This window comes from Miniopterus schreibersii, assembly GCF_964146895.1.
Source record: "Miniopterus schreibersii genome assembly, chromosome: 4".
In the NCBI taxonomy this organism is placed as follows: domain Eukaryota; kingdom Metazoa; phylum Chordata; class Mammalia; order Chiroptera; family Miniopteridae; genus Miniopterus; species Miniopterus schreibersii.
The window spans coordinates 70,990,740-71,002,832 of record NC_138105.1 but is presented as its reverse complement, the minus strand read 5'-3'; the positions used below and the strand labels follow the sequence as shown (position 1 = coordinate 71,002,832).

Here is a 12,093-nt window from a genome sequence, read left to right as displayed (position 1 = left end):
TACCATCCGATTTCCTGATCTGAGTGATGACACCGTGTCCGGTTTAAAATGGTTTAAGTTACACATGTTATGATTTTTGTCTTTCAGTGGTATCAGGGAGCCAGCTACACTGACTTGTTAGGACAGATTTCAAATTTCCAGGAATTTAGGGACATCATAGTGACATCTAACATTAGTAGCTTGAATTTGCCAGAAATCAAAAAATGCTACCAATAATATCTTTGGGAAGAGCCTGAAAGGTTAACATGGTGGTGCATGGGAAGCTAAATAGCCATCTCAGAGAGGTGAATAAAGAAAAATTAAATTTATTAAAAGGGGACAGGGATATCCAAAGGGAGGGGCTACACAGCATTGAGCCAAAGGGTATTGGGTCCATTATGGCAGCAAAAATATACTTGGGACAGTGAAACAAGGCAGAGCATAGAAGGGCAACAGGATGGCCTGGGCTGGGCTGCTTTGACTCCCTGAGAAGTCAGAGAGAGAAGGGGCCTTGGAGACGGGTTCAGTGGGTAAGCCTGGGACAGGCCTCCTCTGCCCACTGCTCCCCTGGTTGCAAGTCTCCTGGGGTCCCCTCAAAGGGAAGAAGGGGGATGGAGATGGCGCTGGCACACTCCCCTGGTGGGGAGCACCCACTGGGTCCTTTGTCCTGAGAATATGAATCTTTCTTGCAGGTGGGAAGCTTAAGGGAGGTCTCAGGCCAGTGTCTCAAGAGATTATTTGTGAGCTTTCCAGGTGTTTTCTTTCAGGGTCCTGTTCTCCCCTGATTGGGTGGTGCCAGGGCAGCAGGTCATTAGTCAATGTCGGTGGCCCTGAGGCAGCCATGGCGGTGCCACTTGTCTGGTTTTGCTGCTTTTCTGGGCCTGGAGCTGAAATACAACTGAGAGCTAGATGTTATCTTTGGGAGGAAATGCTCAGGGGGGCTAAACCACCTGACCAGCTATGCTGGGGGAGGGTAGGTTTCCCCGGGGACAAGGTTCTTGTTGTCCCAGTTTTGCCCCTTGCTAGGCACCTGGGGCTTCCTGCCCCGGTGAGTCTCTGTGCCCGAGTTCTTGTACTCGAGTTTCTGTGCCTGGCCCATGTAACAATCTCGGTTTTACCGTCTTAATCATTTTTATGCGCTCAGCTCAGTGGCATGAAGGACGTTCACACTGTTGTGCAGCCGTCACCACACCCATCTCAGACTCTTCATCGTGCAACACTGAAACTCTGTCCCTATAGATACCTTTTTACTCTCGAAAATTTTCCCCCCGAGAGCATGGATTCTAGAGCCAGATGTCTCTGTTTCAATTTCCACCCCACCCCCGCTTACTAGCTGATTTGGGGCACCTTATGTCACCACTCTGTGCCTCAGTTTCCTCATCTGTACTGTGGGATCATCTTACTCCTAATCTTATAGTCCAGTGGCTCTCAGAAGTGGTTTCTGGACCAGCAGCATTAGCAGGGCCTGGAAATTTGGTGCACGCGCAGATTCTCTGCTGCTCTGCAGGTGGGCCCAGTGTTCTGGGTTTTAACAAGCCCTCCAGGAGATGCCGAGGCTCGCTCATATTTGACAACCATTATCCTAGGTCCTCAGGAGAATTAAGTAGATGACACAAATATGCAATATTTAGAGCAGTGCTTAATCCCGAGCCCATACTGTGTAAGGGCTCACTCTCCTTGCCGTTGTTGTTATAGAGAAGGCCGAGACCCCAGTCCTGTGAGGAGGAGGGGTCTGGCTGCACCCTCTCTGCTGGTCTGGTGAGGGTCTAGGATCCTGGTGTCTGCGAAATTAAGGCCTTTTTGCCTCTCTGTTGAAGATGACAGAAAGTCAAACCACGTCACCCCATCCCTAGCAAAAGGTTATCGCCTAGTCCCAGAAATGGGAAAGGTCGGGGAGTGCTCGCCATGCCAGCATCTCCTCTGCAGGAACAGATAAAGGAGGTCACTTGGTTCCTCCACAACAGGTGGGGGAGTGAGGGTGGGGAGGCTGGATGTATAAATGGGGGGCCAGGAGGCAGCAGAGGCACTGATCACTGGGAAACTGCCTCGCTCTGCCCACTCTCGCATCCCAGGCATCTCTGTCCAGCATGGCCAACTACCCACTGCTGCTGCTGCTGGCCCTGTGGATGCTGGCTGGGGGGCTGTGGCTGGAAGCCGAAGCTCAGGAAGCACCAGAAGATGGAGTGAAGCTTTGTGACCGAGAATTCATCAGGACACTCATCTTCACCTGTGGAAGCTCCCGATGGAGGCGGTCGGACATCCTGGCCCGAGAAGCAATAGGTGAGGCTGGGAGGTAGTGGAAGGTGTGAAATGGGGATATGGGACATGGGATGAGCCCAAGGAGGCAGGGACAAAAATGAGAACAAAGACCAGGGCAGGTGAGTCTCTGTCCAAAACTTGCAGCTGAGGAGACCAGCCCATCCTCAAAGCTGAGCCTCTTGGCACAACTGCAAAGCCGGGTTGGGGGGTGCAAGCCATCTCCACTGGCTAAAGTTAGAGGACAGGACTATTTCTGGGGCACCTGCTATGTGCCCAGCCCTGCGCTGAGCAAGGTAGATGCTTCTAGAACTCCAAGGGGACACCATTCAGAAGCTGCCACCGAAGTGCTTTCCAACCCCTTTGAGAAGGTAGTGTGCGTGTGTGGGTGGGGGGTCCTAGGCCAGATTTTGCCACCTAGTGGGTAACCCTCCCAGCAAGGCACTTTCCCCCTCTGATCCTCTTTATCTGCAAACAGGAGGCAGAGTCCCTGTACCTCACGTTTGTTCGGTGGCAAAGTTGAGTCAAAACAGATAAGGACACGGTCTAAGGAAGGCAGGTGGCTCAGTCTGGGCTCAGGCAGGGGGTAGGGGGTCTATTTTCCTAAAGGGCAGGGGTCTGGCAGAAAAATAGATGTTGGTGGTGATGATGACGACGATAACGATGATGATGATGTAAATGTGGACCTAGAATACATGCTGTCTGGGTTCAAATAGCAGCTCTACAATTCAAAAGCTGTGTGTTCATGTGCAGTTACTCTACCAAATTGGGCCTCAGTGGTGTTCTCTGGAAAAGAGGTGATACAACGGCACCCACCTCATGGGGTTGTCATTGGGAGGAATAACAGAGTTTATCCACGAGAGCCCTTAAAACAATGCCTGGCACACTGTTAGTTTTCGATAAATGCTCAGGGCTATTTGAGTGCTAATCATGTATAAGACACAGTTCTAAGTTTTTCTAATGGGTATTAATTAACTCATCTACTCTGTATGAAACCCTCAAAGGGAGGAGTTATTATGTCCCTCACTTTGCAGACAAGGAAACCAAGACTCAGAGAAGTAAATTCACTTGCTCAGGATTATAACTTTGAGAAGCTGGATTGGTGCTTAATCAGTCTGCTCCCAAGCACATGTTCTTAACCACCAGGTCCTCCATAAACAAAGAGTAAGGGGAAAGAAATGACAGGAAATTCAAGCTCAGTAAGGTTGAATATTCTGCCCATCAAAGCTGGAACTTAGGCCTGAGTGGAATCAAAACCTTTAACCATGACACCATGTCACAAGAACAGAAAAGTAGCTTGACTAACCAGGAGCATAGGCTCTGGATGTGACAGAAACTGAGCCCCAAGCATTAACCCTTCTGATCTTTTGCAGATGCAGAATCTGATGCAGACAGTGAGCTGGAAGAGGCAGTGGCCTCCCTGATCAAGCCCGCCTGGGCTTTCTCTGGGGGGCAACCCAGCTGGAAGGGAACCCCAGGGGTTCTGCGGCACAGACGAGGTGTCGTGTATGACCTCCACAACAAGTGCTGCAACTTGGGTTGCCACAAGAGTGAACTCAGAATTCTCTGCTAGACTGGGGACTGGGCAGCTGGGTGTACAAGGGGAAATGCTGAGTACCTGTCTCTGGCCCCCTCATATGTTCATTCTACAGCAAGTCATTGAGGTCAGGCACTATGGACTCCAACACAATCCCCCAAATTAACCCTCAACTTCGACCAAATTCTCCTAACCCAGAGCAAGCTGTATCTCTAGTTGGCCAAATGGTTGCCCCTGGTCCTGACTCCTGACCTCTCCCAGCCCATATCAGGCCTTCGTCTGGACTGGACTGTCCCCTGTACAATGGAGCCCCTACCCTACCCAGACTAGCCACACTGAAGGAGCCCTTGACAAAACTATGGCTCTCCTGTGGCCACTGTCCCCCAGCCAGCCCAAAGGGTGCCCTTGCCCAGGCCAGCCTGTGCCCACTCCCTTGCCCTTGCCTTCCAGCCCCTCTCCCTCCAACCCCACCTGCTGTGGACCCCAAGGCTGGTGTTGAGAACCCTTGGTTCCCTTCATATCCTGGGATGGGAGGCTAGGTAGTGGGACAGATCCCAACCTGCTCCCACCCCGATAATAAAAATTCCCAAGGACTCTGCAGCATGTGTGTGTGTTGTTGGGGGTGCTTAGCCCAGGGGATCTAAATATATCTTTATTGATTTCAGAGAGAGGAAAGGAGAGGGTGAGAGAGATAGAAACATCAATGATGAGAGAGTCATTGATGGAGCCTGCAACCCGGGCATGTGCCCTGACCAGGAATCGAACCCGGATCGCCTGGATCCTAGGTTGACGCTCAACCGCTGAGCCACGCCCGGCCTGGCGACCCAGGGGATCTAGGACGAGCCCTCAGCCCCCTCCCCCAACGCCCCAGACCCGGTCTCTACTGCCCCCGCCGACTTTCCGTTGCTTGGAAGGAGCCGGGACCCAAGCGCAAGGTGTGAGGCGGTGGGAGGGGTGGCTGTGCTTCCGGTCGCCGCCCAGGCACCGGACCGAGAGCAAGGCCCCGGGGGCTGGTCTGCGGGGCCGGCCGCGCGGCCAGACCGGGGCGCGGGGGCGCCATGCGGGGGGCCTGGGCCGCGCCCCGCCGGCTGCTCCCGAGGCCGAGGCCCGCGCTCCTGCCTCTGCTGCTGCTGCTCCGCTGGACGAGTCCCCAGGGTGAGTCGTGGGGCGAGCTCGTGTTGGGCGCCTACCTCGTGCTCACCCTTAAAGCGCAAATCCTCCAGGGCGAACCCCAGTCCCCCGAATGAATGACAGAGGCCCGGGCAGCGCTCCGCTCCCTTCCGGGCTGGGACGGGGTGCGGGACGGAGTGGGGAGAGGGAGGCAGGTGGAAGTCAGGGCTCCGGGTGGGGATGGGGTGAGGGTGGGGGCTCTCGGGTGGCAACAGGATGTGGCTGGGAGAGGGAGGGGAGGAGCCATGCCCTAAGCCGGCTAGAGGTGCCCAGCGCCCCCTTCCTGCTGCTCGCTCCAGAGAGGGACCCTATCACCCTCCATGATGATCAGAACTTGGGGGAAGGTCAGGCTGTGGGCAGTGCAGGAGGCTGGGGGAATTGACCCCTTCCCTGGGACCCTGCCGCCCGCCCCCCAGGAAGCTCAGGGTCCCTGCAGTGCTACGGTGTTGGACCTTTAGGCGACTTGAACTGCTCATGGGAGCCTCTTGGGGACCTGGGAACACCCTCCATGCTGCACCTGCAGAGCCAGAAGTAGTGAGTACAATGGGGTGGCTTGGGGAAAGTGAGACTTTGGAGGGGTGGGGGCTCAGGTCCCCACCTTCTCCAGTTGAGAGGACCCACGAGTCCTGCCCACAAGTCCTCCCCAACTCTCAAGCCCTTCAATAATTCCAGGTTCCTTCATTTCCCTGCTGCATGACTCTGGACCAGTCACTTTCTCTCTCTGAGACTCAGATATCAAATGGTGATAATAAGTGAAACCTGCCTCCCAGGGCTGGTTCTGAGGACCCAATGAGTGAGGCACTTGGCAAAGAGAAAATGTTTAATAATTATATGCTGTTTTTTATTGCTGTGTGGCCTTAGGCAAGTAGCTTAACCACTCTGAGCATATGAAAAGATCATTCAGTCTGGTGCTGGAGGTGCAGCACTGAAAGAGGCAAACAGAAAGCCTGGCCCTTCTTGGGCCTGCAACTGCCCTTCCTTCATGATGAATCACACCTGGAAACAAAGTCATTTCAAATGTGCTAAGTGAACCAAGAGAAAAAGGGCATTGGGGGCTGGCTTTAAATATATATATATATATATATATATATATATATATATATATATATATATATATATAGTATTGATTTTTAGAGAGAGAGGAAGGGAGAGGGGGAGAGAGAGAAACCTCAAGGTTAGAGCAGAACATCGAAGCCCAACCAACTGAGCCACACAGACCAGGCCTTTTTTTTTTTTTTTTAGTGGTGGTAGAATGCACGTATAAAATTTACTTTTTCCCCCCAAACATTTTAAAGTGTGCAAGTCAGTGTCATTAAGTACATTTCATTGGTAGGGGGTTGGGGATTCAGAGAAGGTCCTGCCCTTTTTTTAATGATGTGAAATTCACATAACATAAAATTTACCATTTTAAAGTGAACAATTCAGTGGCTTTGTTATGTTCACAATGTTGTGGAACCCCCATCTCTACCTAGTTCCAAACCATTTCCATCACCCCAAAAGGAAGTTCCATTTCCAATAGCAATTTGTCCCAATTCCTCCCTCCTCCCAGCTCCTGGCAACCACTAATCTGCTTTCTGTCTCTGTGGATTTGCCAGTTTTGGACATTTCATATCAATGGAATCACACACAATGTGTTTTTTGTGTCTGGCTTCTTTCTCTGAGCATAATGTTTTCAGGGTTCATCCACATTGTAGCACATATCAGAACTTCAGGAGCATGTGGTGGACTGGGCTCAAGACGGGGAGCCCCTAGAGAACCTCAACTGGGTCCGGCTTCCCCCCGGGAACCTCAGTGCTCTGTTGCCAGGTGAGGTACACCTGGGCTCCCATTCCAGCTGTTGGGAGAGCAGACTGATGGGTGGGTATGCGGGAAAGAGTGTTATGCTTAAGTATCATTAATTCATTGGCCACCCACCGTGTGCCAGCTTCTGTTCTAGACACTGGTACACAGTGATGGCAGCTGACGTCTATTGGCATTTACCATAAGCATTAAATCATTCAAACTTCCTTATGAAATAGGCTTCTGCTATTGTCATGCTCATTTACAGATGACTAGAAAGGCCCAGGGTGGTTAAGCAACTTGATTGAGGCTTCACAGAAAGTAGGTGGTAGAACCAGGATTTAAAGGACATAGTCAGGCTCCTGAACCTAGTGAGGGGGAGAAACCAAGGGCCTGTGTGTGGACCTGGTTGCTGTCTCCTTCTGTTTGCTGAGTCCTATTCTGGGGGGCTTCCCCCAAAATCCCAGTAGAAAGGTTCAGTTTTGGTACTGGGAGTCCCCTGGTGGCTAGGGATATATAGGAGCATCCTCGCTGTTTATTTCCTAGTAAGCTGCTGGTCCAACCCAGAGCTGGGACTCCCAGTGAAGCCATAATGTGACATGACCAGCCAAGCAGCTGAGCTATCTCCTCCTGAAATTCTGGCATTGGTAATGTCAAGACTCACAGTTCCCCAAATAAACCCTACCAGATGTCTTGGGCCGGGGTTTGTCTAGTGTGTGCTTTTCCACAGTGTCTCTCAGTTTTTCGGATATTGGACCAGGGGGCTGCATAATGCCATCTTGCCCGTTCCGAGCCCAGTTCATCTTTTCATGGGACATTTCCAGCAGTAGCTGCCCTTGTGGCTTTTATGTGGCCGACCCGGTGCCCAGAAGTGGTGACTCCGTGGGGAGCTGAGAGTCTCTGTTCCTAGTGCCCTCTTCCCAAAATGAAGTGACTCACTCATTAGTAAGAATCAGGAGGTCTGACAATTTGGCACTCCTGCAGCTGCTTGGGATTCCAGAGGAACTTGGTTGGTGCTGGACCCCAAGACTAGGAGTCTCTAGGGGTCGGGGGGTGGAAGGGAGAAGTTTCTATTCTGGATATGTCCATATGTGCCATCAATTGAAAGGTTAACATGGTGGTGCATGGGAAGCTAAATAGCCATCTCAGAGAGGTGAATAAAGAAAAATTAAATTTATTAAAAGGGGACAGGGATATCCAAAGGGAGGGGCTACACAGCACTGAGCCAAAGGGTATTGGGTCCATTATGGCAGCAAAAATATACTTGGGACAGTGAAACAAGGCAGAGCATAGAAGGGCAACAGGATGGCCTGGGCTGGGCTGCTTTGGCTCCCTGAGAAGTCAGAGAGAGAAGGGGCCTTGGAGACAGGTTCAGTGGGTAAGCCCGGGACAGGCCTCCTCTGCCCACTGCTCCCCTGGTTGCAAGTCTCCTGGGGTCCCCTCAAAGGGAAGAAGGGGGATGGAGATGGCGCTGGCACACTCCCCTGGTGGGGAGCACCCACTGGGTCCTTTGTCCTGAGAATATGAATCTTTCTTGCAGGTGGGAAGCTTAAGGGAGGTCTCAGGCCAGTGTCTCAAGAGATTATTTGTGAGCTTTCCAGGTGTTTTCTTTCAGGGTCCTGTTCTCCCCTGATTGGGTGGTGCCAGGGCAGCAGGTCATTAGTCAATGTCGGTGGCCCTGAGGCAGCCATGGCGGTGCCACTTGTCTGGTTTTGCTGCTTTTCTGGGCCTGGAGCTGAAATACAACTGAGAGCTAGATGTTATCTTTGGGAGGAAATGCTCAGGGGGGCTAAACCACCTGACCAGCTATGCTGGGGGAGGGTAGGTTTCCCCGGGGACAAGGTTCTTGTTTTCCCAGTTTTGCCCCTTGCTAGGCACCTGGGGCTTCCTGCCCCGGTGAGTCTCTGTGCCCGAGTTCCTGTACTCGAGTTTCTGTGCCTGGCCCATGTAACAATCTCGGTTTTACCGTCTTAATCATTTTTATGCGCTCAGCTCAGTGGCATGAAGGACGTTCACACTGTTGTGCAGCCGTCACCACACCCATCTCAGACTCTTCATCGTGCAACACTGAAACTCTGTCCCTATAGATACCTTTTTACTCTCGAAAATTTTCCCCCCGAGAGCATGGATTCTAGAGCCAGATGTCTCTGTTTCAATTTCCACCCCACCCCCGCTTACTAGCTGATTTGGGGCACCTTATGTCACCACTCTGTGCCTCAGTTTCCTCATCTGTACTGTGGGATCATCTTATTCCTAATCTTATAGTCCAGTGGCTCTCAGAAGTGGTTTCTGGACCAGCAGCATTAGCAGGGCCTGGAAATTTGGTGCACGCGCAGATTCTCTGCTGCTCTGCAGGTGGGCCCAGTGTTCTGGGTTTTAACAAGCCCTCCAGGAGATGCCGAGGCTCGCTCATATTTGACAACCATTATCCTAGGTCCTCAGGAGAATTAAGTAGATGACACAAATATGCAATATTTAGAGCAGTGCTTAATCCCGAGCCCATACTGTGTAAGGGCTCACTCTCCTTGCCGTTGTTGTTATAGAGAAGGCCGAGACCCCAGTCCTGTGAGGAGGAGGGGTCTGGCTGCACCCTCTCTGCTGGTCTGGTGAGGGTCTAGGATCCTGGTGTCTGCGAAATTAAGGCCTTTTTGCCTCTCTGTTGAAGATGACAGAAAGTCAAACCACGTCACCCCATCCCTGGCAAAAGGTTATCGCCTATTCCCGGAAACAGGAAAGGTCGGGGTGTTCTCCCCATGCCAGCATCTCCTCTGCTGGAACAGATAAAGGAGGTCACTTGGTTCCTCCACAACAGGTGGGGGAGTGAGGGTGGGGAGGCTGGATGTATAAATGGGGGGCCAGGAGGCAGCAGAGGCACTGATCACTGGGAAACTGCCTCGCTCTGCCCACTCTCGCATCCCAGGCATCTCTGTCCAGCATGGCCAACCACCCACTGCTGCTGCTGTTGGCCCTGTGGATGCTGGCTGGGGGGCTGTGGCTGGAAGCCGAAGCTCAGGAAGCACCAGATGAAGAAGTGAAGCTTTGTGACGAAGAATTCATTCGGAGAATGTTTGCCTCCTGTGGTATCATGTTGAAGCGGTCGGTCATCCTGGCCCGAGAAGCAATAGGTGAGGCTGGGAGGTAGTGGAAGGTGTGAAATGGGGATATGGGACATGGGATGAGCCCAAGGAGGCAGGGACAAAAATGAGAACAAAGACCAGGGCAGGTGAGTCTCTGTCCAAAACTTGCAGCTGAGGAGACCAGCCCATCCTCAAAGCTGAGCCTCTTGGCACAACTGCAAAGCCGGGTTGGGGGGTGCAAGCCATCTCCACTGGCTAAAGTTAGAGGACAGGACTATTTCTGGGGCACCTGCTATGTGCCCAGCCCTGCGCTGAGCAAGGTAGATGCTTCCAGAACTCCAAGGGGACACCATTCAGAAGCTGCCACCGAAGTGCTTTCCAACCCCTTTGAGAAGGTAGTGTGCGTGTGTGGGTGGGGGGTCCTAGGCCAGATTTTGCCACCTAGTGGGTAACCCTCCCAGCAAGGCACTTTCCCCCTCTGATCCTCTTTATCTGCAAACAGGAGGCAGAGTCCCTGTACCTCACGTTTGTTCGGTGGCAAAGTTGAGTCAAAACAGATAAGGACACGGTCTAAGGAAGGCAGGTGGCTCAGTCTGGGCTCAGGCAGGGGGTAGGGGGTCTATTTTCCTAAAGGGCAGGGGTCTGGCAGAAAAATAGATGTTGGTGGTGATGATGACGACGATAACGATGATGATGATGTAAATGTGGACCTAGAATACATGCTGTCTGGGTTCAAATAGCAGCTCTACAATTCAAAAGCTGTGTGTTCATGTGCAGTTACTCTACCAAATTGGGCCTCAGTGGTGTTCTCTGGAAAAGAGGTGATACAACGGCACCCACCTCATGGGGTTGTCATTGGGAGGAATAACAGAGTTTATCCACGAGAGCCCTTAAAACAATGCCTGGCACACTGTTAGTTTTCGATAAATGCTCAGGGCTATTTGAGTGCTAATCATGTATAAGACACAGTTCTAAGTTTTTCTAATGGGTATTAATTAACTCATCTACTCTGTATGAAACCCTCAAAGGGAGGAGTTATTATGTCCCTCACTTTGCAGACAAGGAAACCAAGACTCAGAGAAGTAAATTCACTTGCTCAGGATTATAACTTTGAGAAGCTGGATTGGTGCTTAATCAGTCTGCTCCCAAGCACATGTTCTTAACCACCAGGTCCTCCATAAACAAAGAGTAAGGGGAAAGAAATGACAGGAAATTCAAGCTCAGTAAGGTTGAATATTCTGCCCATCAAAGCTGGAACTTAGGCCTGAGTGGAATCAAAACCTTTAACCATGACACCATGTCACAAGAACAGAAAAGTAGCTTGACTAACCAGGAGCATGGGCTCTGGATGTGACAGAAACTGAGCCCCAAGCATTAACTCTTCTGATCTTTTGGAGATTCAGAATCTGATGCAGACAGTGAGCTGGAAGAGGAAGTGGCCTCCCTGATCAAGCTCGGCCAGAAGGGAACCGCAGGGGTCCTGAGGCACAGCCGAGGTGTCGTGTATGACCTCCACAACAAGTGCTGCAACTTGGGTTGCCACAAGAGTGAACTCAGAATTCTCTGCTAGAGTGGGGACTGGGCAGCTGGGCGTACAAGGGGAAATGCTGAGTACCTGTCTCTGGTCCCCTCATATGTTCATTCTACAGCAAGTCATTGAGGTCAGGCACTATGGACTCCAACACAATCCCCCAAATTAACCCTCAACTTCGACCAAATTCTCCTAACCCAGAGCAAGCTGTATCTCTAGTTGGCCAAATGGTTGCCCCTGGTCCTGACTCCTGACCTCTCCCAGCCCATATCAGGCCTTCGTCTGGACTGGACTGTCCCCTGTACAATGGAGCCCCTACCCTACCCAGACTAGCCACACTGAAGGAGCCCTTGACAAAACTATGGCTCTCCTGTGGCCACTGTCCCCCAGCCAGCCCAAAGGGTGCCCTTGCCCAGGCCAGCCTGTGCCCACTCCCTTGCCCTTGCCTTCCAGCCCCTCTCCCTCCAACCCCACCTGCTGTGGACCCCAAGGCTGGTGTTGAGAACCCTTGGTTCCCTTCATATCCTGGGATGGGAGGCTAGGTAGTGGGACAGATCCCAACCTGCTCCCACCCCGATAATAAAAATTCCAAAGGACTCTGCAGCGTGTGTGTGTGTGTGTGTGTGTGTTGTTGGGGGGCTGAGTTTCAGGGGAGCTAGGTCCAGCCCTCGGCGCTCTCCCCCAGAGCCCCAGACCGCCTCCGTGCTCCCCCACCCCCACCCCTTTGGGACTTACAGTGGAGAGGAAGGGGCGGGCACCCAAAT

The 12,093-nt window shown here is 52.1% G+C and overlaps 1 protein-coding gene across 1 annotated transcript; it reads left to right on the top strand.

Annotated features, from left to right (window-relative positions):
- Positions 1 to 2,066: 2,066 nt before the first annotated feature.
- On the top strand, positions 2,067 to 11,936 carry RLN3 (relaxin 3; the record flags this gene model as incomplete). The annotated part of the gene is made up of 6 exons (XM_081135471.1): positions 2,067 to 2,259; positions 3,609 to 3,759; positions 4,754 to 4,927; positions 5,359 to 5,476; positions 9,642 to 9,846; positions 11,202 to 11,936. 6 exons carry the CDS (start codon positions 2,067 to 2,069, stop codon positions 11,366 to 11,368), a joined length of 1,008 nt encoding a protein of 335 aa, XP_080991597.1. The 3' UTR covers positions 11,369 to 11,936.
- Between the last annotated feature and the right edge of the window lie 157 nt (positions 11,937 to 12,093).